The sequence below is a fragment of the Zea mays genome, chromosome 8 (genome assembly GCF_902167145.1).
Source record: "Zea mays cultivar B73 chromosome 8, Zm-B73-REFERENCE-NAM-5.0, whole genome shotgun sequence".
Taxonomy (NCBI): domain Eukaryota; kingdom Viridiplantae; phylum Streptophyta; class Magnoliopsida; order Poales; family Poaceae; genus Zea; species Zea mays.
The window spans coordinates 118,364,930-118,388,206 of record NC_050103.1 but is presented as its reverse complement, the minus strand read 5'-3'; the positions used below and the strand labels follow the sequence as shown (position 1 = coordinate 118,388,206).

The window sequence follows — 23,277 nt, the reverse complement described above, 5'->3', positions numbered from 1 at the left end:
GAAACTAGAATAAGGCAGCGCCCTATCGGGCGCTATACAACTTGCTTGATGCAGCAAATAAGAGGTTAGGTATAATAAAAGGCAAACACTCCAATTGACAAGTTTTTAAAAGCGGTAGTAGTCATGCATATTTGGCGAAAAAGACTTTTTTTTGCTAACTACTGATTAGGTGTCCAAAATGGTTTCATGTACAGTAGAACAAAAGAGCAGCATCTGGACTTTAATTTGCTATGTTGTTTCTACTGTGCTGACCATAAGAAGTATGTTATATGTAATGAGATGTAGGGATCATTATGGCCATAAAGGAAAATTTTAGATGACATAAATTTTAGATGACATAAAGTTCAGTAGAATTTTAGTAGTCACCATACAATCATCTCAAATGCTTCCTGCAAAACTGCCTAGCTCATTAGACTAATACTTTAACATGTCAGATAAAACAGAAATGATCTTGATGCCTAGTTATTTAGCAGCATCAAGGCTTAAGTGCAATTGGTTTTTTTATGAACTCAAATATTATAGTAGTTCGAACTTGGACGAATCCTACTGCACTCTTAATTCTTCAACACTTTCAACCATGTCGGATTTGGCTTAGGGCTTAGCTATGTTGGATGATCAAGGGATCTTCTCCCAACTTAAGTTTAGTAATCTCATAATAAATCAACCTATGTAAAATAGGTACCGCACATGCCACAAGCGCTAAGAGAAATAAATTTAATTAAGGAACATTACTAAAAACCATAAGAAAATTAGACCCACAGTATAAAATAAAATATTAAGAAAGAAATCATATAGAAAACAAGTTCTCTTTCACATAAACGCCGGAAGACAGGGGAAAAATTGATTTGTGAGTAGCCTTCTTTTCACAACATTTTGTAATATAATTGTATTAAATAAAACATACAGTGCCAAGAAGCTAACGCTGGTCGTAGCAATCAAGAGCCAAGAAAAAGAGGGGAACAGAGATAGAGTGATGCTGACCTAGACGACCTCGACTATGGTGCACGTGATGGCTGCACGCTCGATGTAGTGGCCTCGAGCGACGATCCTGTCGAAGAGGTCCCCTCCCTCACAGAACTCCATGGCAAGTTGCACGACGTCCTCATATGGCGCAGGTGCATGGTGTCCTCATAAACGACACTTAGCTGACGATGTTAGGGTGCACCGGCATGTGGCGCAGGATGTCCACCTCCCAGCGAAGGTCCTCCATGTCCACGAGCGTCCACAGACAGCGCTTGGAGACGGACTTGTACGGGTACCGCGCGCTCATGGCGAACACATGTACGTGACACCGAACTCGCCGCGTCCCAGCTCGCCGCCGAGCTCGTATTGTGCGCCGAGGTCCCTCCGCGTCGGGTCCAGCAACACCACCAGGCCAGGGCTTGCCGGGGCCGCCTCCACGCGGTTTTACGTGACGTTGTAGGGGTTCACCTTCTGCTGCTTCTGGCAGCTCTTGCCGCTTCGTCCGTCGAGGGTGTGGCACAACAGTTGCCCATGGTCGTCGTGGCCTCCTAGCAGCAGCAAAATCTGAGGGGGAATCGACCGGACCCCGGGCGAGCTGGTTTCAACTTCTAGTTCAGCGGCGACATCGATTGACTGGAAGCAGACAACTCAAATCAAAGGTGGGGAAAGTTCTGTAGGCTTTGTACTGGATCTGGCGTGTGAGCTACTGAGTTGGGGCGGGGCGATGGGGAGTCCACGAAATATGGACGCGTTGTAGAGGGGCCCGCGTGATGGTCGAGCATCACTTTGACGACAGCCGCGACCATGCCTCCTGAGCATCGCGACAGTGAGAGGAGTTTCATGTCCCCAACAGTTCCCTCCCCTGTAGTAAACAGCGAGCTGAAGCATGTCTCAGTGTGGCATAGTGAGCAGTGACTCATCAACTCATTCTTCACCCTTATGCAAAAGTCCTTGTAAGGTGTGGGGGTGCCACGAGGTCAGGACAAAAGCCGACACACTACTCAACCACACAGCACACACTGTTTGATGGCGACGCATACCACTATCTATACATGGGCATACCACGACACTGCCACGTAGGACCGGATGCTGGTGCTGGGTTGCCACGCGTGGGCACGCAGATGGCTTGCGAGCCCGTGAAGCACGGAGAGGACTTCAAACTCGTTCAGGTTTTAAGGAACCAGATTTTGGTTCCTAGGAAACTAGAACCAAAATATACATCCAGGATAGACAGAACCCAAAAATTCGGTTTCGGTTCTAACCAAATAGACCGAAGTTTAGCAAAGATGGTAAAACACCACAATTTTAGAGATTAGTAAAAGTGTGGAGTTGATCGGATAAAGGATTGGGGTTAGGATGGATTGATTTAGAGAGGGGTTGTGTGTTTATATACTTAGGATCTGGAAAGACTATTGAGATATGCCTAAAATTCTATCGATCTATTGTGTTTCTATTAAATTTCAGTTTTTCGATTAATTCAGTTTTATGAGGTTTAGAACTGAAATTATCTTGATTATTTCGATTTTCTAGAACACGAGACCAAATTTTCTAATGGTTAATTCAGTTTCGGTTTCAATTAATTTGGTTCGGTTCTTCGATTTTGGTTTATTGTGCCCATGCCTACGTGCACCAACAAATTTCAGCTATTTAAGATTTAGTTCAACCATTTAATGTTTGCTTTAGTCATTCAAGCTTTACTTCAATGTACAACAGGAACAATATCCAACCATTCAAGATTCTTCACCAATTCAAGGTTTACTTCAACCATTTAAGAGTTAATTCAAAATACATCAAGAACAAATACTCAAGCCATTTAAGGTTTACTTTACCCATTTAAGGCTTATTTCAACGTACATTAATAATAAATATTCAACCATTCAAGTTTTACTTCAGCCATTGAAAGGTTATTTCAACGTACAAAAAGAACAAATATTTAGCCATTGAATGTTTACTTTAGCCATTACAGACGTTGGGGCGGCGCGGGTCGGTGCGACGGTTGATTGGTTGGCACGACAGAGACGCGACGAGCAGAGAAATTGTTGGCGGAGGCGTGAGGAGCAGGGGCCAGGGGGTGTGAGAGCGGGCAGTGTGACGAAGCGAGGCACACCAGTGAACTGGTTCGAGTGGGTTAATTAGGATGGGGCGAGCGAGTTTGGGCAATGGACATTTGGTCCATCACCTTTGGCCAATGGTGGACGCGGGACGAGAATTCACGGGCCGCCAAGAAGACCACATGACAAAATCAATCAAGGCCGTACAAAACTAGTGTTACATTGAATTTAAGTTTTATATCAATATACGATGCGAGTTCAAAGGTAAAACTATATAAACAAAAAAATAAATATATCGCTAAGTTTTTGCTGACCGAATCGAGACCATGCCTATGTTGAATGTCTATTTCGTTGAAAGGCAGGGCACCGGAAAGGGGGTGGGGTGCGTCCATTACGACAAAGAGCCAACACTCGCTGGTTCGCTAAGCTCGTCGACCTTAGAAATGAGTTGTATCGTCGAGACGAGTGAGATTGGACCTGCTGGACAGACATCTGTCATGATCACGAGCAATATGAATAGATACAAGGACCGGATCAAAAAAGAGAACGCAAGAGGGAGTGAGCCGATTTGACTAGGAGGCCAAACCAAAATTTCCATCCTCCTTAAGGGCTTGTTCGGTTAGCTCTCAATCCATGTGGATTGAGTGGGATTGGATAGGTTTGAATCCCAAACAAGTCAAATTTCTTAAGAATTTTTTCCAATCCCATCCAATCCATGTGTATTGGGAATAACCGAACAAGGCCTAAAGGAGATGCGTGGGATTTGAACCCAAGCACTTATATACACATATCTCTACTACTTATTAAGGCTCTAAGGGTAGCCTGCCGTTCTGCCTTCGCTCAATCTGGATCGTCCATCGCTATCGTTTAATCTGGGTCGTCCATCACCACACTAACCTCCTCACCCCGCCCCATCCGCGCTCGCTTCGCGCAAAAATTCGACACAATTTGACAATACCGAGAGCTGATTACACAAGCTGACTGCTTCCTCTGTAGCAGAAAGGTTTATAAGTTGCTACCGCAACCTTTGGCTAGCCGATATGGTACAATATATTTGCGCCGCGGTAGCCTGCGTGTGCTGTGTTATTTGGTTAACGTGTGAGGCCCATCTATCAATTAAGTTCTATAAGGCCCATCTAGCAAAAAACCCTAGAGACTTCATCCCCGCAGGCAAGCGCTCCGACGGCAAGCAGCGGCGCTGCAGCGCGCCCTCCATGCCCGACAAGACCGTCTGCGAGAAGCACTACGTCCAGGCCAAGAAGCGCTCCGCGCCTTGCTCCGCCGCTCCTCAGCCTCCTCCCTCGCGCCCGCCTTCCCATTCTCCTCCTCCGCTGCCGTCGCTCGCCTCCGCGTCGTCGATGAGGACCCGCCCATGGCGGCCGCGAGGCCCCTCTACGGCAGGGTCGCCGGGGAGGCGGTGTACGTGGTTGAACCGGTGTCGGCGCCCGCGCGGAGGGGGTCGCCTACGAAGGGCTGCCTCGGTGCAATGCGGCTGGTGGCAGGACCGCGGCGGTGAGTTCGCCTGCCCTATTAGCTGTGGCGCGCTGCCTTCGTTCTATGGCCATGTGCTCAATTGGGTTCCTGTGCTACTGAACTCGTGGTGATTGTGCGCTGATGATTGCAGGGGCTGGTCGGCAGAGGCCCACTATGGTTTCCTGGTGGTGGCGCTGAAGGGATAAGGAGTTGCCACCAGTGCCGGAAGGCTAGGGGTGTCATCTGGTGTACCAGCTGTGACAGGAGAGGCTACAGTGCCAGATGCATCTCCAGATGGTATGTTGCGCTAGAGTGTAGCAGCTCACAGTGAACTAATGCATATTAGAAAGTCGGCAGAGAGGATTGTTGGTCTGTAATCTATATATGGATATTCCTATTTTGCAACAATATATTCTGTCAGCTATGTGTTTTTTTATATTTTGGCTTTGAATGAATGGTTGTTGCAGGTCTCAACTCTCAAGTCAGTACCAGCAGCAGAGTTGAAAGTTTGGTAATTTGGGTACCATTGCTCAACCTTCTCTTTTTTATTTTGCCTATTGTTTTTCTTCAGTAAATTCAAGTTGATACATCATACTATAATACAGTCCAAAGCTAGCTCTTGCTTCATGGGATCTGATCAGAGTTTATATCAGCATTCTTTTTAGTCTCTTTCTTTTGTGTTCATGAACTCGAATGAACTGGATCAGTTACTTCTTGTTATTGCCATCACACTATGTTCCCTTTTGTGTTTATAATGTTTGATGGCTTAAACTGTTTAGAGCTGCAGTAACTATTGATCTGTCAGACTCAGATGTTTGCATAAGGAAATATGATAGTTTTTTTCTATTGCGTGTTTAGGCATTGTAGAATGGATTGGGTTAGGTGAAGGATGACAAGACACATGAACATAGAGAATATAGTTGAGCACAGAAAGATATTTCATACAGAAGTTCATTTTCAAGGAACACAATAGGATCTAGATCCCTGATTGCTGCTTTCAGCAAACCTCAAGCATCTTTTTGCAGAATATGGAGCCAGAACTTTCAATCCAGCAAAAAAAAGTAGTTTGGGAAAAATGAGAAAAAAAAATAAGTCAGAGAACAAGTTATATTTTGATGAATCACAGGATTGCACTACTCATTTTACCTTTTCTGGTGAGAGTTTGACCCCTATAAGACGACCAATTACAGAGCTCATCCATCCTTTCTTTAAGTTCTTCATCCTTCAGTTTAAACTTTGAACAATCACTTAGAGGGAAATTCCCAGGTTCTCTAATCGAATCTCTCAAACTCTTAAACTTCAAGGTCTTCCATTCTTTCACCTGTGTAATAATTCCACCTTTTGTATAAGTGCCAAAGTTACTTGTATCCTCGATGCAAAAGGAAAATGGTCATGCGCACATTACTGTCCTTAGCTTGCCAACACTCAGTTCTGTCATACCCTGGACCAAGATCACCATCCTGAAATTCAGTTCAAGATAGGAACAAGGCTCTAGGTGGGGTTCAAGTTTGCCATACTCAAGATATTCGAAGCCCGAGGGCATGTAGTTTTTTGCATGGTTTGAAAAATGATTCGAGCGCTGGTAACACTGTTCTGAAACCATGTGAGCAAGAATATTTTCCATGGTTTTTTTGGTAGCAGCCTCCAGTTCTTGGATCTGTCCAGCAACAACTTGACTGATGCTATACCTTGGCATTTGGAGAAATGAACCGGTATGACGACACTGAGCCTTCAAGCTTTTCGTGGCCTAGCACCTAAATATCATGTTTAGTCCACCAGAGACTCTGGAAGCATGTATTCTTTAGGCAGATGTAGTTAAGTGGATTAAATAATATGGTAAGCTGCCAAAGTCATCACTTGTAGCACTGGTATAGACTAAAACCTTGGAGGTCAAATCTTTCACATTTATACTCTTAAACAATGATGACAGTGCCATGTTGAATACCAGAAAATAATTAGGATAAGTGCAAAATTATTTATTGTTAGCATATCAAACAGAACATCATCATGTGCATTAATGCGAGTAGAACAAATGAGCACTCAACTACGTCAAATCAAATGTGTGTGTATATACAAATTTTTAAAAAAGTATGGCAAGTAGTAATTAGTACTGCAGGTCTAATTAATGAGTGGCTATTAATTTTGTATGAGCAAAATGGCCAGTAAGTAGCAAGAAGAACAAGATTTTTTTTAAAAAAAGTATGACAATTAGTAAATAATATGGCAGATCTGGTTAATGAGTGGCTATCAATTTTGTATGACCAAAGTGTCCAGTAAGTAGCAGGAACATCGGGCACAATTTTTTCTTTTTTTTTGGCTCATTCGGCCTGCCAACTGATTTCTAGACTTACTATAATGAGATGGCTAAAGTCCACTTCCTAATGGGATGTGCTGACCCAATGCCATCAATTTCAGAAACAAAAAAGGTGAGCCAATCTTTACCTAACTAGAGCTCACTAAATCAGTTAATCAACTGTTGTTAGGCACTTTAACTATCTGAATATAATCGCTTGATGATGGGTATAGGTACTCATCAACATTAATTACTTGGTTTAATCATTTTAGATATTAAGACAACATAACCAAGGCATACTCGGACTGTCACAGATGAGTTAGCTGTTACCCAAGCTAATGGAAACGTCATAAGAGGAAAACCAATAGGAAAAGACCACCTCAAATCAGGGAGGTTTCAAACATTAGAAATTGAATAGCAACGCCCCAAGGAAGATAGATGAAGCAGCGAGGAATTCAGTGCACACAGGAAATGATGTTGAATCAAAACAAGATGATATGGCAATAAAAGTGGTTTGTCCTAACGTGGGCAATAAAAAGGAACTACATCAGATATCACATTGGACAATTTAAATGAACAAAGGAAGTTTATAACTTACCAGATGTTGTGCATGGTGTTAAATCAGACACATTCTTCTGTGATATGAATTCATATCCCTTAGCCTCATCATCTCTACCAGTTTGTGCTGGCTCAAGACAGCACCAAAATCATAAGCAAATGTCCTAGCTGGCTTTACCTAAGAAATTCAGTCTATTGCAAAAATCAGAAAATATCATACATCACCTATGGACATTTTAGCAACAAAACAAATCTCTAAACAAGCATCCAATTTTTGGTGAATAATAAAAAAACTACAATGGCCATGATTATTAAGGATTAAGGGGGACATACTACTCGTGCAGCCACATACAAGAATATGGAAGGCAAGTCTGTAAGGGCTAAAAAACTATGGTTGATCCACATAAAAACACGTTTTGGACAGTGGACTCACTGAGAAACGACAATAACAAGTCTGAAGCACATGATGATAGTAATAGGGAAATCTTAAATGGAGTCACACTCCAGCTGGATCATAGGGCTAGCAATGAGTTGTTGCCGAGAAGCATGGCCACCAATGTACCATAGCTGCCCACTCAGCAAACCGACGCTATGGACACAGTCATGCCATATTCCCCCAATGATGTTTGTGAGGGATTATTTTCCTGCATGCCCTGACATGAACATCCCAAGTGTTCGAGGAAGAAGTGTGCATCCCATTAATATTTCAAGTGTTTCTCATACCATAGAAGCATTTGAAATCTGGTTGATGGATGCCGGGGACTGAGGGGTGGTGCTATGGCTGGTGTGATCCATGGGCACGCACAACACGGAGATCCTATGTTTCAGGAGTTTATGGGTCGATTACTGCGTCGGGTGTGCTCGCCGTTGTTTTGAGATGGTCAGGAAGACTATATCCAGGTTCGATGAGTTCATGTGCTTCTGTTTGTGACTCATTTTAGTGCTTCTGTTTGTGACTCATATAAATTGCCGTCAACATGTGTGCATTTGTTTGTAACCACTTGCTAATACACAAGAGAATCCTAGGTTTTTTTCCAATTTATCATACTGAAAAAATGAGATGGGTTTAGTTTTCTCCGTACTGCACCATTGCTGCCTCATTTGATTTACATGATTCATGTGCACAATTAAGTCTTGTTGCCCCCTGACAATCACGTAGGATCAGTTTAATGGCACTGGCATTTTTGCAGCTTACTATTACAACAAACGAAATGAATATGAAATTTAAAATGTTATTGCAAATACATAAGCCTCTCTGTCTACTATAGAAATATAGAATGTGCTCCTGAGGTTGTAAAAAATGAGCTGTTTTTTTTTCTTTTTTCTGGCCGCCGTTCGCGAAGCATTTTGCTGCATGTGTACGGTTCAAATCATGAATCCATAGCTATTGTTTTTTAACACAATGGCAGAAGCTCAATTAAAAAGTGAGCAAAGGGAGTTATCATTTGTTCCGTCCGTATAATTTTAGTGGATCAGAATAATAAATTTATTTACAACTTTTAGAGTCCATCACATGTTAAATATGACAGGTTCACCCTGTACTTGGAAATTCCCTTTCCCAGACCTCTACAATTTTTAGGATCCTTTAGCACTGATACTCCTATTCCCTTTTCCATCTCAATGCTTATAGGCATCATCGTCTCAGACTCCCAACACTGTTTCAGTTTATGTATTGCTTGTTGTAAATTAAATTTCAATGCATCTAACTTTGGTGCTTGTTCATGCCATCCTTTTTAGGTCTCGGCTTTCCTTTTGCACCATTTCTCTGAGGTTGCTGATTACAGCTTTACAGCTAAGATGAGACAGAGATTTTTAAACATTTCTCAGCTTATGCTTATAGTTTCTGTGTGCTATATATCAAAACCTCCAATTCACGACTAAGGTTATAAAAAAATGTGCTCCTGACGTTGCGGGACAACGTGCACAAGGTCTTCTACCCTGTCATCGAGGTCGAGGCCGCTGCAGTTCGCGCAGACAACAACCATCTTGGAGGTCAGCTGCTTGTTTTTCGTCTCCCGTTTTCGATTGCTCGGTCACAGTAAAACTGCAAACTTGGCTCAATTTCATATTTTTGCTTTGCTCATGAGTTATGGATATATCCTATTAGAATGATTACTGTTTAAATTTAAGTAAGGATACTACAAGTGGTTCTTGGTAGGAAGAACCGCTAATCAACTAGATTTATGTGTACAAAAAAGAGCATATATAGTACCATAGGCTCTTACACAGGTGTATAATTACATAAATGTTACTTATGGTCGCCTTTTTGTCACTATTCTGATAAGTTTGTCTTCTTTATAGGGTTGGTGAGGTATCCGGTCTCTGCAACTCTTCCACAGATTGGATCCAGATTATTCCTTACGTGGGGTGTCTTCTGGAGTTTTCCTGAGGTATCGCCACTAGCAAGTTTTTGTGTTTTCATATATGACACCATTTTTAGGAATACATCTTAATTTGTACATGAACTTTAGAGTTTCTAATTTATAATTTTAAATTTTAGATTAGATACATATCTATGTGTTGTTGTTTGGCGGGACCTCGAATTATGACGTAGTTCTAGGTTTAATAGCATTTGCTAGAACTAGAGAACACATGTGTTAGATGATTATGGGACTTTTAGGACTAAGGTTAGTCGATTATTTAATTTTTTATTCCAATAATGGAATAAGAAACTATGAGTGGGTATTGTAACAAGTTTCTACAACAGGCGTATTAGAAATGGATAAATAGCGCTTTTTACCCTATTTCAACTGGGCTATTCTATTATATTTCTGGACCTGCAATTGGATGTTGATGTTATGTTCTTGCCATAAAGTCCAATGTATCGTGCTAGCTGTACACTGATCTGTAACAGGTGATCGACTGACTCGAGAGTTTGCCGATGCTTGAAGAAGGACCTAATGTGAGCTTTTACATACTTGATGAACAGCTTGAGATCTTGAGCAAGGTGGGGGTCTTTTTGTACCCACTGGTCGTAGTTTTGTTGGCCATTCACCTCTACCAATAGGTGCTGAATGCAGGGGATCACATGATTGGTGTTGAGTGCTTAGAAGAAGATTCTGATGGCAATGTTCTATTTGTTTGAGGTTGCTTCACCATTCCCCAAAGCACATTGCAGCTAACCCTTTTTGTATTTTGCAGATTCGATGTCGCGGGCACCCAGATGGCATTGCTTGTTCTTGATTCACGACGAGATGGATGCGGTTTCCTTCAGAGTTCCGCCGAGCAACCTCTTGGTTTGACTCTTTTGGGATCTTCTAGGAATTCCATCTTGTGATATCCTCCAGTTCATCACATGATAATATACGGTTCCACTCACTAGCCCTTGCAGACTAAAAAGCTCTTGAGAAATACTCTGTTGTAACTCTTCATATTTTTCTTTTGTTTATGTAGCCTAGCACCCAGTCTGTACTGTGGTGTCCAGTTCCATTATCTCTGCCTTGCATTTTAGATTTTGGTTGTGATTGGGATACTATCTTAAAGCTGCTTACTTGCTTGTGGTGTCTAATTTTAGAATGTATTGCATTTTGATGCTTTAAAAGAATTGAGGGACACTGTATTGCTTTTTCTTAATTATGTGATGTTTTTAGGTTCCTAGAGCAAGGTGCCTATATTAGTGTGACCATCCAGTTTGACTGTTGCACTACTTGATTCAAGTTGTGTTTTCCTTATGAAAAATAGATGGATTCTTTAGCTAAGATGAACTGTCGACACCTAAAATGCCACTGGAAGTAGTTTGGAATGTGCATATGTTAGTGTGATCATACAGTTTCATTGTTACACAGCCTGATTAAAGCAACCTTTTCCTTATGTAAAAAGATGGTTTCTTTAGCATGTGTTGAACTGCTAACACTTAAAATGCCACTAGAATTAGATTTGAATGATAGTTTTGTATGAACACATTTATGTACGAGTTATATATATGCTTTAGTTGTAGTGGTCATTTTGATAACTAGAATTTCATATCATGGTTGACTGATGCTCAAGTGAGAAGAACATCCATTAGTGAGCAAAACTAAAAGTTGCAGTTGCTCTGAAGGAACAATCTATGTGGCCTTCGCCTCTTTTGATCGGAAACTTGTTCCTCTAATCACCTGAAGGAACAACTGACAATCTGAAACTTGTTGAGCCTTCATGATATAAAGAAACAATGGTAGGTGTACTACTGATATTATGGTATTGTTACTCTAAAGAAGCAATATGTTCAGTATGTGTCGAGGTGATGCAATTTCTATTTGTTTCAGGTGATATGTGCAACACCTGTTCGCATTGGTCAGCACAACACTTGCTTCAGCTATAGGGTTTTGTATTTTTTGTATAAAGCATACATGTGCATTGGTCAGTATGTGCCATGTATCTTTTCCACTACATAGCATACATGTAATGTGTGATCAAAATTTCTAGCCTTCAACTCTAATGTTTTTGGCATTATGGTTACTTTGGAAGAACTTGTTAAGCTATGTGTGGTGTGCACTGTGTCTGCTTCCAACAATTGGGTTATGTTCAGTGTTAAGTATCTAGATTATACTTAAGTAAACGACATGCTCTTCCTCTCCTCATCGCAATATGTTGATTGGATTAGATTTCATTTTGGCATATTTTTATAATATTTGTCTTGCTTGCAACACCATCTGGAGCCCTTCCGTGAACCAGCATGAGTGGACAATACTGGTGGGTAGCCACATGCACAAAAGAGGAAAAATGGTCTTTTTTCCTTCATGATTTAATTATTGTGTCTTCACATATACATGGTTGAAATTGTCCTCCATTAAAACTCTTTTGGTATACATGCATACTGAGAAGTTGTCATATTTTCTATAATTTTATAACTACTAATTATCGAATAATGTCTTAGGGACCATTTGTTTCCCTTCACTTTGAAAATCGAAATCTAAGTAATGGAATAGGGTATCTTTTTAGAATGTGACATTCCATAACTTTTCAAAGTTTATATATAAGTCTATCTCAAATTTATGGGGTAAGAGATGGAAAATGATTATATAGATTTACATGCTACTTTCCTAATGTACAACTTATAACACACTCGTCTATTGCTTCTCTATAGTATAAATATAGCGTATAACTATCTCTCTTATATGATTTAGGATAATATATAAATATATTATATGTACAAATATATTAACTTAATTAGTTTTGTCTAAATTATAATTAGTAAAATGAAATTTAATTCCAACCAAACAAACGGGCCTTAATGATTTTTTGGATAGTTTTGAGATGTGTTTATGTATGGCTAGAATTACAAATGGTTTACGAAATCTTTTCTCATAACAGTATAACATACATTTGTATATAAGTAAGTTATCATGATATTATATGTTCCCGTTGCAACGCACGGGCACTCACCTAGTATAGAATGAAGGGCATGACTCTCTACCATTGAAATGCATTTGTGTCTGTATTATAAAGGAGAGATATTATATTTAGGGATAGTTTGGGAGCTTCATTTTCCCAAGTGATTTCTATTTTTAAGAAAAATAAACTAATTTTACAAGAAAAGAGATAATGGAGTTCCCACACTAGTCCTTAAGTGGGCAAAAAAGATGAGATACGTGGGATTCGAACTCAATCAGGGCTTGTTCGGTTAGCTATCAATCCATGTGGATTGAATGTGATTGGATGAGTTTAAATCCCAAACAAGTTAAACTTCTTCTTCATTTTTTTAATCTCATCCAATCCATGTATATGGGGAATAACCGAACAAAACCTCAATCAATCAATCCATACGCTTTAGGTGATAAATAAATAACGTTTCCATACGCGCGCAGTTGGTAAAAAAGAAAATGTACAGTAATTTTGAAGAAAAAACACCAAGAAGTCAGTTATAGTTTCGGGTGGGAGTTTTACGGTTGCTCATTTCCTTTGATAAAAGACATCGTGAACGTAGAAACGAACAACAAAAACTCTGGAGGGATCAGTGAAAAAGTGGACTTATTCCTCAATGTTTCTAACCTTGAACATTGGCTACGCTCAGGAACACACAATTACTCTGATCGAACAATGCCAAATTCGTACACGTTCCGGTTTGATGAACCGAGATCTTTAATTAGATTTGAATCCAGCGAGGCACGAATGATCTAGGAATTCGTCAGCATTTTGTCTTCAAAAACCAATTGGACGATCGACTCTGGGATAGGGGTCTCATCTGTGCACGTTAGCTGCAGGAGGAGCAGGCGGCACAGCGGACAAGCCCATTCTCGTTGCAGGACGCGCAGACGCGGAAACCGCCGGTCTTCTCGCTGAACCGGCGGTGGCTGCCGCAACAAGTGCCGCACGGGACAAACCGCGAGCCTCCGCACCACGCGCACGGCGTGGGCTCCGCCTGCGCCGCGCCGGCCAGGACGCGCCGCAGCTCCCCGCTCTCGTGCAGGAGGCGCACCACATCGGCGTCCCCGAGGAGCCTGCCACCCACGAAGAGCTGCGGCAGGGATGGGCGGTCTCGCCGCATCAGCGCGCGGACCTCGGCGAGGTAGGCGGCGTCCATGGACACGTCCCGCTCGTCTACGGAGACGCGGAGCCCCCGCAGGATTGTGCGCACGGCGAGGCAGTCCTCGAACGTGGCGCGCACGGCGCGGAGGGTGGTGAAGTAGAGCACCACGCGGCGCTCCCCCGCCACGGAAGCCGCCGCGGCCTCCGCGGCCGCCGCGAACGACTTGCACGTCCGCAGCCTTGTCGCCGACCGCGTACGGTGAAGGACGCTCTTGCTGCCGGCGCAGGGGCTATCATCGTCGAGCGCCTCGTCATCGAGGACAGCGCCGATGCCAGGATGGTCCTTGCCGGTGGGCGACGAAACCGTGGGCGATGAGAAGGACGGCGACGAAACCGTGGGCGATGAGAAGGACGGCGACGAAGTGAGTCGCAAGGAGGTCTTGCTCCGGCGGACCCACGACGACCACATTACCGGCGGCTGCTTCTTGGCTTCGGTTCGCCTTCAGAGGAGGAGAGGTGGAGGCCGGGGGCGCGTCGTGCGGTCGTGCTCGTGCATGCGCGCGCGCGCGGGTTAGTTGTCTGGTTGCCCCCCGCCGTTGCCATTCTAATTTTAACCATGCTTTAACTGTCTCAGATTCTAGCGGTGTATTCTTTCATTTGGTGAGTATCAATCTTCTCTGATCCGTTTATTGCTCTCTCCTTTTCAACATATATGTTTTGTCTCCCATTTCTCAGGAGAATATGTTTCCATGGAGGATGCTTTCATTACTTTTCATAATTAAATCGTTTTTTTTATCGCCCTGCTCGGATCCACGATCCCCATCATATCACATATTTGGATGATAGTTAAAAGTATTAAATGTGGTCTAATTATAAAATTAATTATATAAAAGGACTAAATGGTAAGACAAACCTATTCAGTTTAATTAGTCTATGATTCACTCATGTAATGCTAAGTAGACATTTGCTAATCATAAATTAATTAGGCTTAATAAATTCGTCTTGCAGTTTAATATCTATTTTAAATTTAGATTTATAATTATGCTATATTTAATACTCGTAATTGTCATTCAAACATTTGATATGACATAAACTTAACTTTAGTCACGAAACCAAACACCCCTTATATGAAATTCTAGCGGAAGTACAATGTTGTCGTTTACACATGCACATTTCACTCCATAAGGTTGTGTTTGGCCGGTTTTCAATTATCTAAAAGAAGTACTTCATCCATTCTTTTTTATTTGTCACATTTTAGTTCAAAATTGAACTAGTGGGCGACAAATATTCGATAACGGAGATCATATAAACATATAATTCCAATTCAAACTAGATATGGAGTGAGCCCTCTGTCACATACTTCAATTCTGCCATACAGAGCATGACTGCTATCTAGGAAATTAAACAATCTACATTTCAAGGTTTATGGAGTGAACAATATGGTATGAAGGCTAATGTTGCATCTATGTCAAGTCATATACATAAGTAACATGCAAGTACATACACATAGTCGTGTTATGTGTTTGTAAAAGATAAGAAACATGTTTAGGTGCCTATCTTAGGGGGGTCAGGGAGTCCGCGCTTAGTAACATACTTGACCTTTTGCTCAATGGGTGCCTATGGGGTTGCTTCTATCCCTACACGAGTGTAATGATGCTTAAATAATTATGAAGCTTGTGATTTGCAATGCTTGTGTGTAGCGACCCAAAAATTTAACTCTACCAAAAACTTTTTAAGAATTCCTTATGAAGCTTAATCCTATCTCTCTAATTACGTTCCATTATCCTTGGTAGATCTCTCAAATGAGACAACAAGAATGTTCAACAGTAAATTCTATTGGATTTGTAGGTAAATGCCCCGAGTTTCATTTGGTTAAATCATTGACTTAGGCAGATGAGACACTTCTATTGGATCTTCTTGAATGTCTTGAATTACCTGTGTCTAACATGTTTTGTTTTCTATCTGAGTCCGTTACTCTGTCATGCAGCCCTGAGGTCTATAGACTCAAAACATTGTTTAGGCCTTATATAATTTACTAGACCAGCGCTTCAAATTTTGTTGCTTCAGTTTGCTTTAGCTTTCTTAGACGCTTTATAGTGGTAAAACCCCCATAGACTCATGCTTGAGTAGCAAATAGTGATGATGAAACATGTCTAAAAAGACCACGATACCCAAGAGGGGGAGGGTGAATTGGACTTCTCTAAATTTCTTGCGAAAGTTTAAACCCTAATCTCAAGCCCAACTTGACCCAACAATCTAGCTAGATCACAATGAGCTAGGCACAATAGAATAACCCTAAGCTACCATGACGATTGCTTAAAACATAAATGCTGAAAGTAAATTGCTCAAAGTAAATGAGGAAGGTAAGCAAGGGCTTAGAAGACTACTCCAATTTTTTCTCGAGGTATCGAAGAGTCGGCACTCTCCATTAATCCTCGTTGGAGCACCCACGGAAGGGTATAACTTCCCCTTAGTCCTCACAAGAACTAAGTGCACACTATGAGATGATTCTTCCCCTCTCCAACATGGTGAATCTCTCACAACAGTGTACAACTCCGAGCCAGATCACTAACAAGTCCACCAGGGTGACATCGTACTACAATCGCCACCAAGTCATCTTGGTGATGCCGATCACCAAGAGTAACAAGCTCTAGACTTCCACTCGACCATGACAAGCCTAATGTGGGTGGTGGATGCTCTAGGTGGCTCTATCTTGCACTAATGATGTCCTAATCACATGATTATGACTTTGCTAATCACCTCACTATGTAATGGGTCTTTAAACTCTCACAATGAATGCTATGACTATTGGAGAGGGTAGGACACACAATGTGGCCAGTGGGAGGGGTGTAAATACCCAACTACCAAATACTAACCCTTACTGTTCCACTTAGCCTACGTGTGCATCGGACTAGGTCTGGTGCACCATAGGTGTGCCACGAACCTCCCTAATGGCTAGTTATAACACAATAGCAATTACTGCATAGTGGTCCGGTGCACCAATGGCTACTTGATCAGAAAACACCCTCTCTGCGTGTTGAGTTCGATGGCACGCTGGACCGGTCCGGCATGCACAAGACAACTGTGCTGAAAACACTCTCTACATGTTTGGTCTGATGCCTCACCGGACCATCTAGTGAGTGTATTGCCAGTTTGTGCATAGAAATAGAGCCTCTACAAAATGGGTCTGGTGCACTGAGAAACCCTAAAGTTTTCCTAAGTGTGATTTTTGTGTTTTGGTTTTCTCTCCAAACTTTTTTGTGGGCTCTCATGGGTTACCTAGCACTAGTTTTATGCAAGTGTGCACCACCACGCCATACTAGACATGCTTAGGTAAAGTTACTCATATATTACCCCTCTTTATATTATGGATAAAAATAAATAATGGCCATAAATCTATACTAAGTGCCCAACAACTCCTTTGACACTTAGAACTAGTAGTCCTTGACCTTTTAATTATTCCTTCTAGGCCGTATCGTCGATTTCCATCGTTTGGGGGTGTTTTCACTTGTTGAGCCCATTTTCCTGCATTGTGACTTAACTTACAGTATAGCTGCAAAATACATGTTAGCCACAATAATAATGTGTTGTCATTAATCATCAAAACTAGCTAGGGGACTAGATGCTTCCAATCTCCGCCTTTTTGGTGATTGATGACAACATATCTTGAGTGTGTGAGAAAAATGGTTTTGATTTTGTCAAGTTTGGAAGATTATGAGTGATATTCAATAACTAACAAAGGTAAGTCATGTATAAGACGTGAAGTCGAAGTAAATGCACATACATGGCATGGAGCTTGTTCAAAGGTATATGAAATCAAAATCATGAACAAGACATGGTGACAAGTGTATAAGAAAGTAAATCAAACATGTATAAGCACACACAATTCATTCAAAAGCATGAGAGCATATGTATAAACAAAAGCTAAGAGTCAAATGAGAGTATCATAAAATCCAAATCACATGAAAATCAAATACATCTCTGTACATCTCATCTACTAGCTCCCCTAGCTCTCATACACTCTTCTCCCTCCTTTGGCGTCAAACACTAGGAGGAACATCATAAAACTAAGGATCCTAAGGAGAAGGGGCTACAAGCGGGTCGACAGACGTGTGGATAGTGACCTTGAAGACCGAGAGGTCGACGTCGGAGTTGGATCCATGATTTGTCGAAGCTGGAGGAGCTAGAGCTAGAACAGACATTGAAGCCGTATCTGAGGTAAAAGCAAAAACTAGATCATGCACTAGATCTAGCACTGGAGGAACCATTGAAGCAAATACTATCATCAACAAAGGAAGAACAATGGTTGCTGAGGCTGAGGAATGGAGACTACCACTTAGGAAGTAGTAATAGCTAAACACATTGGAGGCACTCCCGTCGACTCACTCCCAACCACGGCAGACTGAGCTGTGAAATCCAAAGTGACATGTCAGAGAGGGGAGATAGCCATTCCAAAGTTCTAAATCTGAATCCCACTAGACTGAATGGCTAGCACAACAACAGTCTAAAGTGGTATAGGTGGTGCCATGTGAAGTGGAGAAAGATAAGCACCAATCTCCTAAAGGATATGCTAGAAGTACACGCATTTATCTACCCTATCGGCTAGGAGTTGCTGCTGAAAGAGATCCTATCAGGCTTGAATGGTCTCAAATAGAGAAAGCATTTGGTCAGACTGATGTTTCTATATTTCGGCATGTCTATGGAGCTCCTCTCGATACTTAGCATCACAATGTGCTTGCTTGGCAGCCATGCGCTGCTGCTCTACGATCATGCTCTGTTGCTCTATGGCCAACTAAGCCTGTTGCTGGACAAGGTGTTGTAACAGAGATGCCATGGTGGGATCTAGAGTTTGTGGTGGAGGTAGGCTCTGTCATTGCTAGTGGTAGAACTAGGGCTAGAGGAGGTGGAGTCGAGGGGTCAAGAACTATTGGTGGCACTCAGACTTGGGTGGACTAATGACGTACTCGAGTGGGAATTATGTCTACTCCAATCTGGATGGAGCCTACACTGCCACCCTGCTCAGCTCTTTCAGCTGCTACTGCTACCATAAGTGCTGCCTTACCATGATGATCCAAGTGACGTTTCTTGCCTCGAGTTTGCTCTAGAACCACAACCTTGCCCTAATCGAGTTGTGGTGGAGGAAGTGGACCACTGCCTCTTCTACACGTGCCCATTTTCTTGGTCCATGCCATCTCACTAAACACTACCTGCCATAGACTCTATCACTCACTACTGCTCACTGCCACTACCCACGGACATGCTGCATGATATATATAGAAGAGGTACAAGCAGCTAGAGGTAAATGATACCTAGTGAAGAAAATCATGTAATGTAAGATAGAAGAAAGAAGCTTGCTACCTGAGGCACCTGATGTATAGTAAGAAAAGGAAAGACTATCACTCAAGAAGAGTCATTAGAATTAAAATGACAAAAGTGGTGAGTACGAGTGAGTCATAGAATTATAATGATTATGAAATGTGAAGAATGATACAGGTGCAAGAGAATGGTTGAAGGGGCAAATGTTTGATACAAGGTATGGTAAATGATGAGATACACAAGAGCATTTGGTATTTGTTTGCAGAAGGTTTTGTCAGAGAGGATGTGAAATTGCAAATTTTGGCTAACATATATGGTGTTGTAGGTAATAGGATGGATATGTGAGGATTTTGAAATATTGACACATGCGGTAATTGACACTAAAGCATTTGATGATGAAAGACTTGGATAAACATATGAGTGAAGTGGGCATGGATAGATTTGCATTTACGGGTACAAGGAACTAAACTGTAATATGACAAACCTAGAGACAGTTGAATCTAGAATGTGGCATAAGGATAGGTGATATGTGTAGTTTACAAGGAATAACATGTGACGATAGTGACGTTAGGTGTAGGACAGTTGGTACAAGCACATGGTGATTTGAACATGGGATACATAGAGGAAAACTAGAAACCAGTAAGAGAAAACACAAAATATCTTTAGGAGTGTCATGTGAACAATCACTGACAACTAGACATCACAACAGTGTACAGAGGTTTGAAAAATAGTGGCTTAGGCATTTTGTCGAACAAGTTAAGTGTAGTAAAAAACTGGAGCATGAACTGTGCTTGGATAAGGGGTAAAACTCTGAAGGGACTAGGTACCTACAAGAGAGATGGAATGCAATCCACAACACACACAACCCTAGAGAAGAATAGATCACATGATGGTGGAGGGCACCTTGCAATAATAGCGCTGAGGCTGAGGAGAAGATTGCGGTGGGGGCACGACCGAGGGGAAACTCAAGCGTGGCCACGTAGAGTGCAGGCGCGTAGTGCGTGGTGGCTGGAGTGGAGTGGAATGAAGGCGTGGCTAGGACGAGTGGCAACACGATGAACTAGAGGGGTAGAGAGCAACGATGACGGGTGGAAGGTGATAAAACTAAAGGAACTGACGAGTAGGCTCAAGCAAACATCGAGGATAAAGCCGATTGGTTATGGGCACACTGAATAATTCAGAGGGGCACCACACCTAACATAGTGAAGAGTCTAGTGAACACCTGGCCACTGAATAGGGTTGGAGAAAACCCTGCACTGGATATGTATGGTGCACTAACAGTGCACCTATAAATTTTGAAAAAAATGTTTTTCCTTTCTGGATTTTGCACCAAATCAAATCTCAACCTTTTAACAATAAATAAACACTTATTGGGGGAAGGTAGTGGCACCCTCACTTAAACCCTCATATTTTCAGAATATTTTGCCTTAGGCTACATAACTTTTTAGCAAAAGTAGTCAAATGAGAGATTTTGCATTTGTGTACTCCATTAGGAGTTTCAAGAGTGAATTGAGTGTTGAATACTACCCCTAAGTGTAGTAACATGTGCTTATCTCAAAGACCAGTTAGATAAATGATAAATAACTTTCAAGCACACATAAAAACTTTAAAGCTAGAACTTATCAAGTTTGATCGCAAGTTAAGCTTCTTCACTCACTTTTGGGTAGTTATCTTAACTAGGTTAAACAAGTCCTAGATGCAAGACATAAAAGTAGATATGCAATGCGACTTCAACAACATAATTTAGAGTTATGTGAAGTTGCAGAGATCTAGGATATTTAGCTCATTTCTCAACTTACAAAAGTGGGCTTCATCAAGTGGTTTCGTGAAGATATCCGCTAACAGATCATTTCTTCTCACCCCTTTTAGTGAAAATATCACCCTTAGCAACATGAACTCTAAGGAAGTGGTGACAGATGTTAATGTGCTTGGTGTGAGAGTGTTGAAACCGAATTATTAGCAAGTTTTATTGCACTCTCATTATCGCACAAAAGAGGTACCTAATCTAGAACTACATAGTCTAGAAGGGTTTGTTTCATGTAAAGAATTTGTGTGCAACAAGCACCAGAATGTATTTCATTTCAGTGGTTGACAAGGCTACACTATTTTGCTTTTTAGAACTCCATAAAACTAGTGATCTCCCAAGCAAATGGCACCCACTGGATGTACTTTTCCTATCAATTTTGCACCCAATATAATCTAAATCAGAATAGACAATTAACTCAAAAGTAGCTCCTTTGGGATACCATAGGCCAATACTTGGGGTGTGCTTTAGGTACCTAAGGATTCTTTTAACAACACTAAGATGAGCTTACTTAGGATTAGCTTAAAAACAAGCACACATGCACTCACTAAACATAATGTCAGGTTACCTCCCTCATCTAATTTGAGATGTCCATTTGTAGGCATTAGTGTCTTGATTGGATAGCAATCTTCCATTTTGAATCTCTTCAATAAATCTTTGGTATACTTCTCTTGTGAGAGTAAGTTGCCATCTTTCATTTGCTTGGCTTGAAAGCTGAGAAAGAAAGTGAGCTCACCAATCATCGACATCTCGAATTCTTTTGACATTACTTCACCACTTCCTTGCAATGACAATCATTTGTCGTGCCAAAGATTATATCATCAACATAAACTTGACAAATGCATGATATTTTTAGTGAATAGTGTGGTGTCCACCACCCCAATTTTTAAGCCCCTATCGATTAGGAAGTTGACAAGACACTCAAACCAAGCCCTTGGAGCTTTCTTAAGTCCATATAGTGCCTTGGAGAACCTATAAACATGGTTAGAATATCTAGGGTCTTCAATCCTAGGCGTTAATCAACATAAACAAGTTCATTAATGAAGCCAACACAAAAGACTTGTACCCAATACCACTTCTATTCACTTTCATGACAATGTTCATAAGAAGCTCATTTTGTAGGTATTGGCCTTTGTTAAACTGATGACAACTTGATTCTTTTCTAACTTGAGTTTCTTAATTTTCTCTCTAAGCCTTTCATTATCATGAACCATTTTATTATGAATATTCTTTCTCTCCATGACAATGTTTCCCTTAGTGGTTACATCTTTCAAATATCTCTTTAATTTCTCATTCTCAAGTGTGATTAACTCAAAATTTTCAAGCAATTCTTTTTCTGTCTCTTGATGGCATGTATGATTAGATTCATGAATTACACTCAAATAATCACATAAAGTAGCTACATCAATCTTAACAACATTGTTAATAGCCTCATGTGTATCAAGAGACAAAAGATCATATGCAACAAGAAGATTATCATGATCAATTTTAGTATTTATGTAATCTTCTTTTAATGATACAAGTCTATCATTGATCTCCCTATTTGTTTTAATCGACTTATCATAATTTTCTTTTATATCTTTTCGAGAGACCTTGAGCACAAGGTTAGTGGATGACATAGTTTTATTTTCTTTCTTTATTTCGTCACTAGCTTTAACAATTATGCCATATTTGGCAATTAAAGACATGATTTCATATTTCAACTTGTCACATTTAACATTCGATTTCTAATGACTTGAGTATATTCTTTAAGTAATTCCACTAGCTAACCATATGAAGGTGAAGCATACTCATTATCACTCTCACTAGTCATCATCATGTACCTTTCGAGCACCCTTAGCCATAAAGCATAGGTGTGTAGAGGATGACGACGACGATGGTGGTGAAGAGAAATCCATAGTGAGAGTGCAGCTATCATTTCATTATCTTTTTCGCTTGAGGAAGAGTCGTTTGTGGATTCAATGTTGATGAGCTAATCACCAACAATGTATGCCTTTCCACCTTTTCTCTTATGGAATTCCTTGTTCTTGCAATATTTCTGCTTGAAGAACTTCTTACCTTTCTTCTCATCATCACTATCTTCATTTTCCTTGCCTTTGAACTTGTTTTTCTTGGGCTTGGTGCATTGATGAGCAAGATGGCCAAGCTCACCGCAATTGTAGCAATCCATCTCCGAGACGGATTTTCTCTTACTACTATTGAAGAATTTATTTTTTATTGAATTAAACTTGATGCCTTCGCGATTGAGCTTCTTCGATATTTTGGTGGTCTTCTTTACCATTAACACAATCATGGCATCACCAACTGAGCTCTCTTCAATTGCTTGTGTTTTTGCTTTGCCCTTCTTCTCTTGGTTGGTTTTGAGAGCTAAA

The 23,277-nt window shown here is 41.2% G+C and overlaps 1 protein-coding gene and 1 long non-coding RNA gene across 4 annotated transcripts; one reads left to right on the top strand and one right to left on the bottom strand.

Annotated features, from left to right (window-relative positions):
* Window positions 1-4,166: 4,166 nt before the first annotated feature.
* On the top strand, window positions 4,167-12,709 carry LOC103637205 (uncharacterized). Of its 3 annotated transcripts, XR_002264598.2 has the most exons (8): window positions 4,167-4,526; window positions 4,639-4,784; window positions 4,955-5,007; window positions 9,076-9,330; window positions 9,640-9,728; window positions 10,193-10,285; window positions 10,480-11,491; window positions 11,583-12,709. It is a non-coding gene; the product is annotated as an uncharacterized lncRNA (long non-coding RNA). The 3 variants fall into 3 exon arrangements; XR_002264597.2 differs by having other exon boundaries at window positions 4,169-4,526; window positions 9,640-10,285; XR_004852017.1 differs by having other exon boundaries at window positions 4,169-4,526; window positions 9,640-11,491.
* A 505-nt stretch (window positions 12,710-13,214) lies between these two features.
* Window positions 13,215-14,442, bottom strand: LOC103635756 (Glutaredoxin family protein). Its single transcript, XM_008658135.4, has one exon. The coding sequence runs from the start codon at window positions 14,252-14,254 to the stop codon at window positions 13,511-13,513; it is 744 nt and encodes a 247-aa protein (XP_008656357.1). The 5' UTR covers window positions 14,255-14,442; the 3' UTR covers window positions 13,215-13,510.
* Between the last annotated feature and the right edge of the window lie 8,835 nt (window positions 14,443-23,277).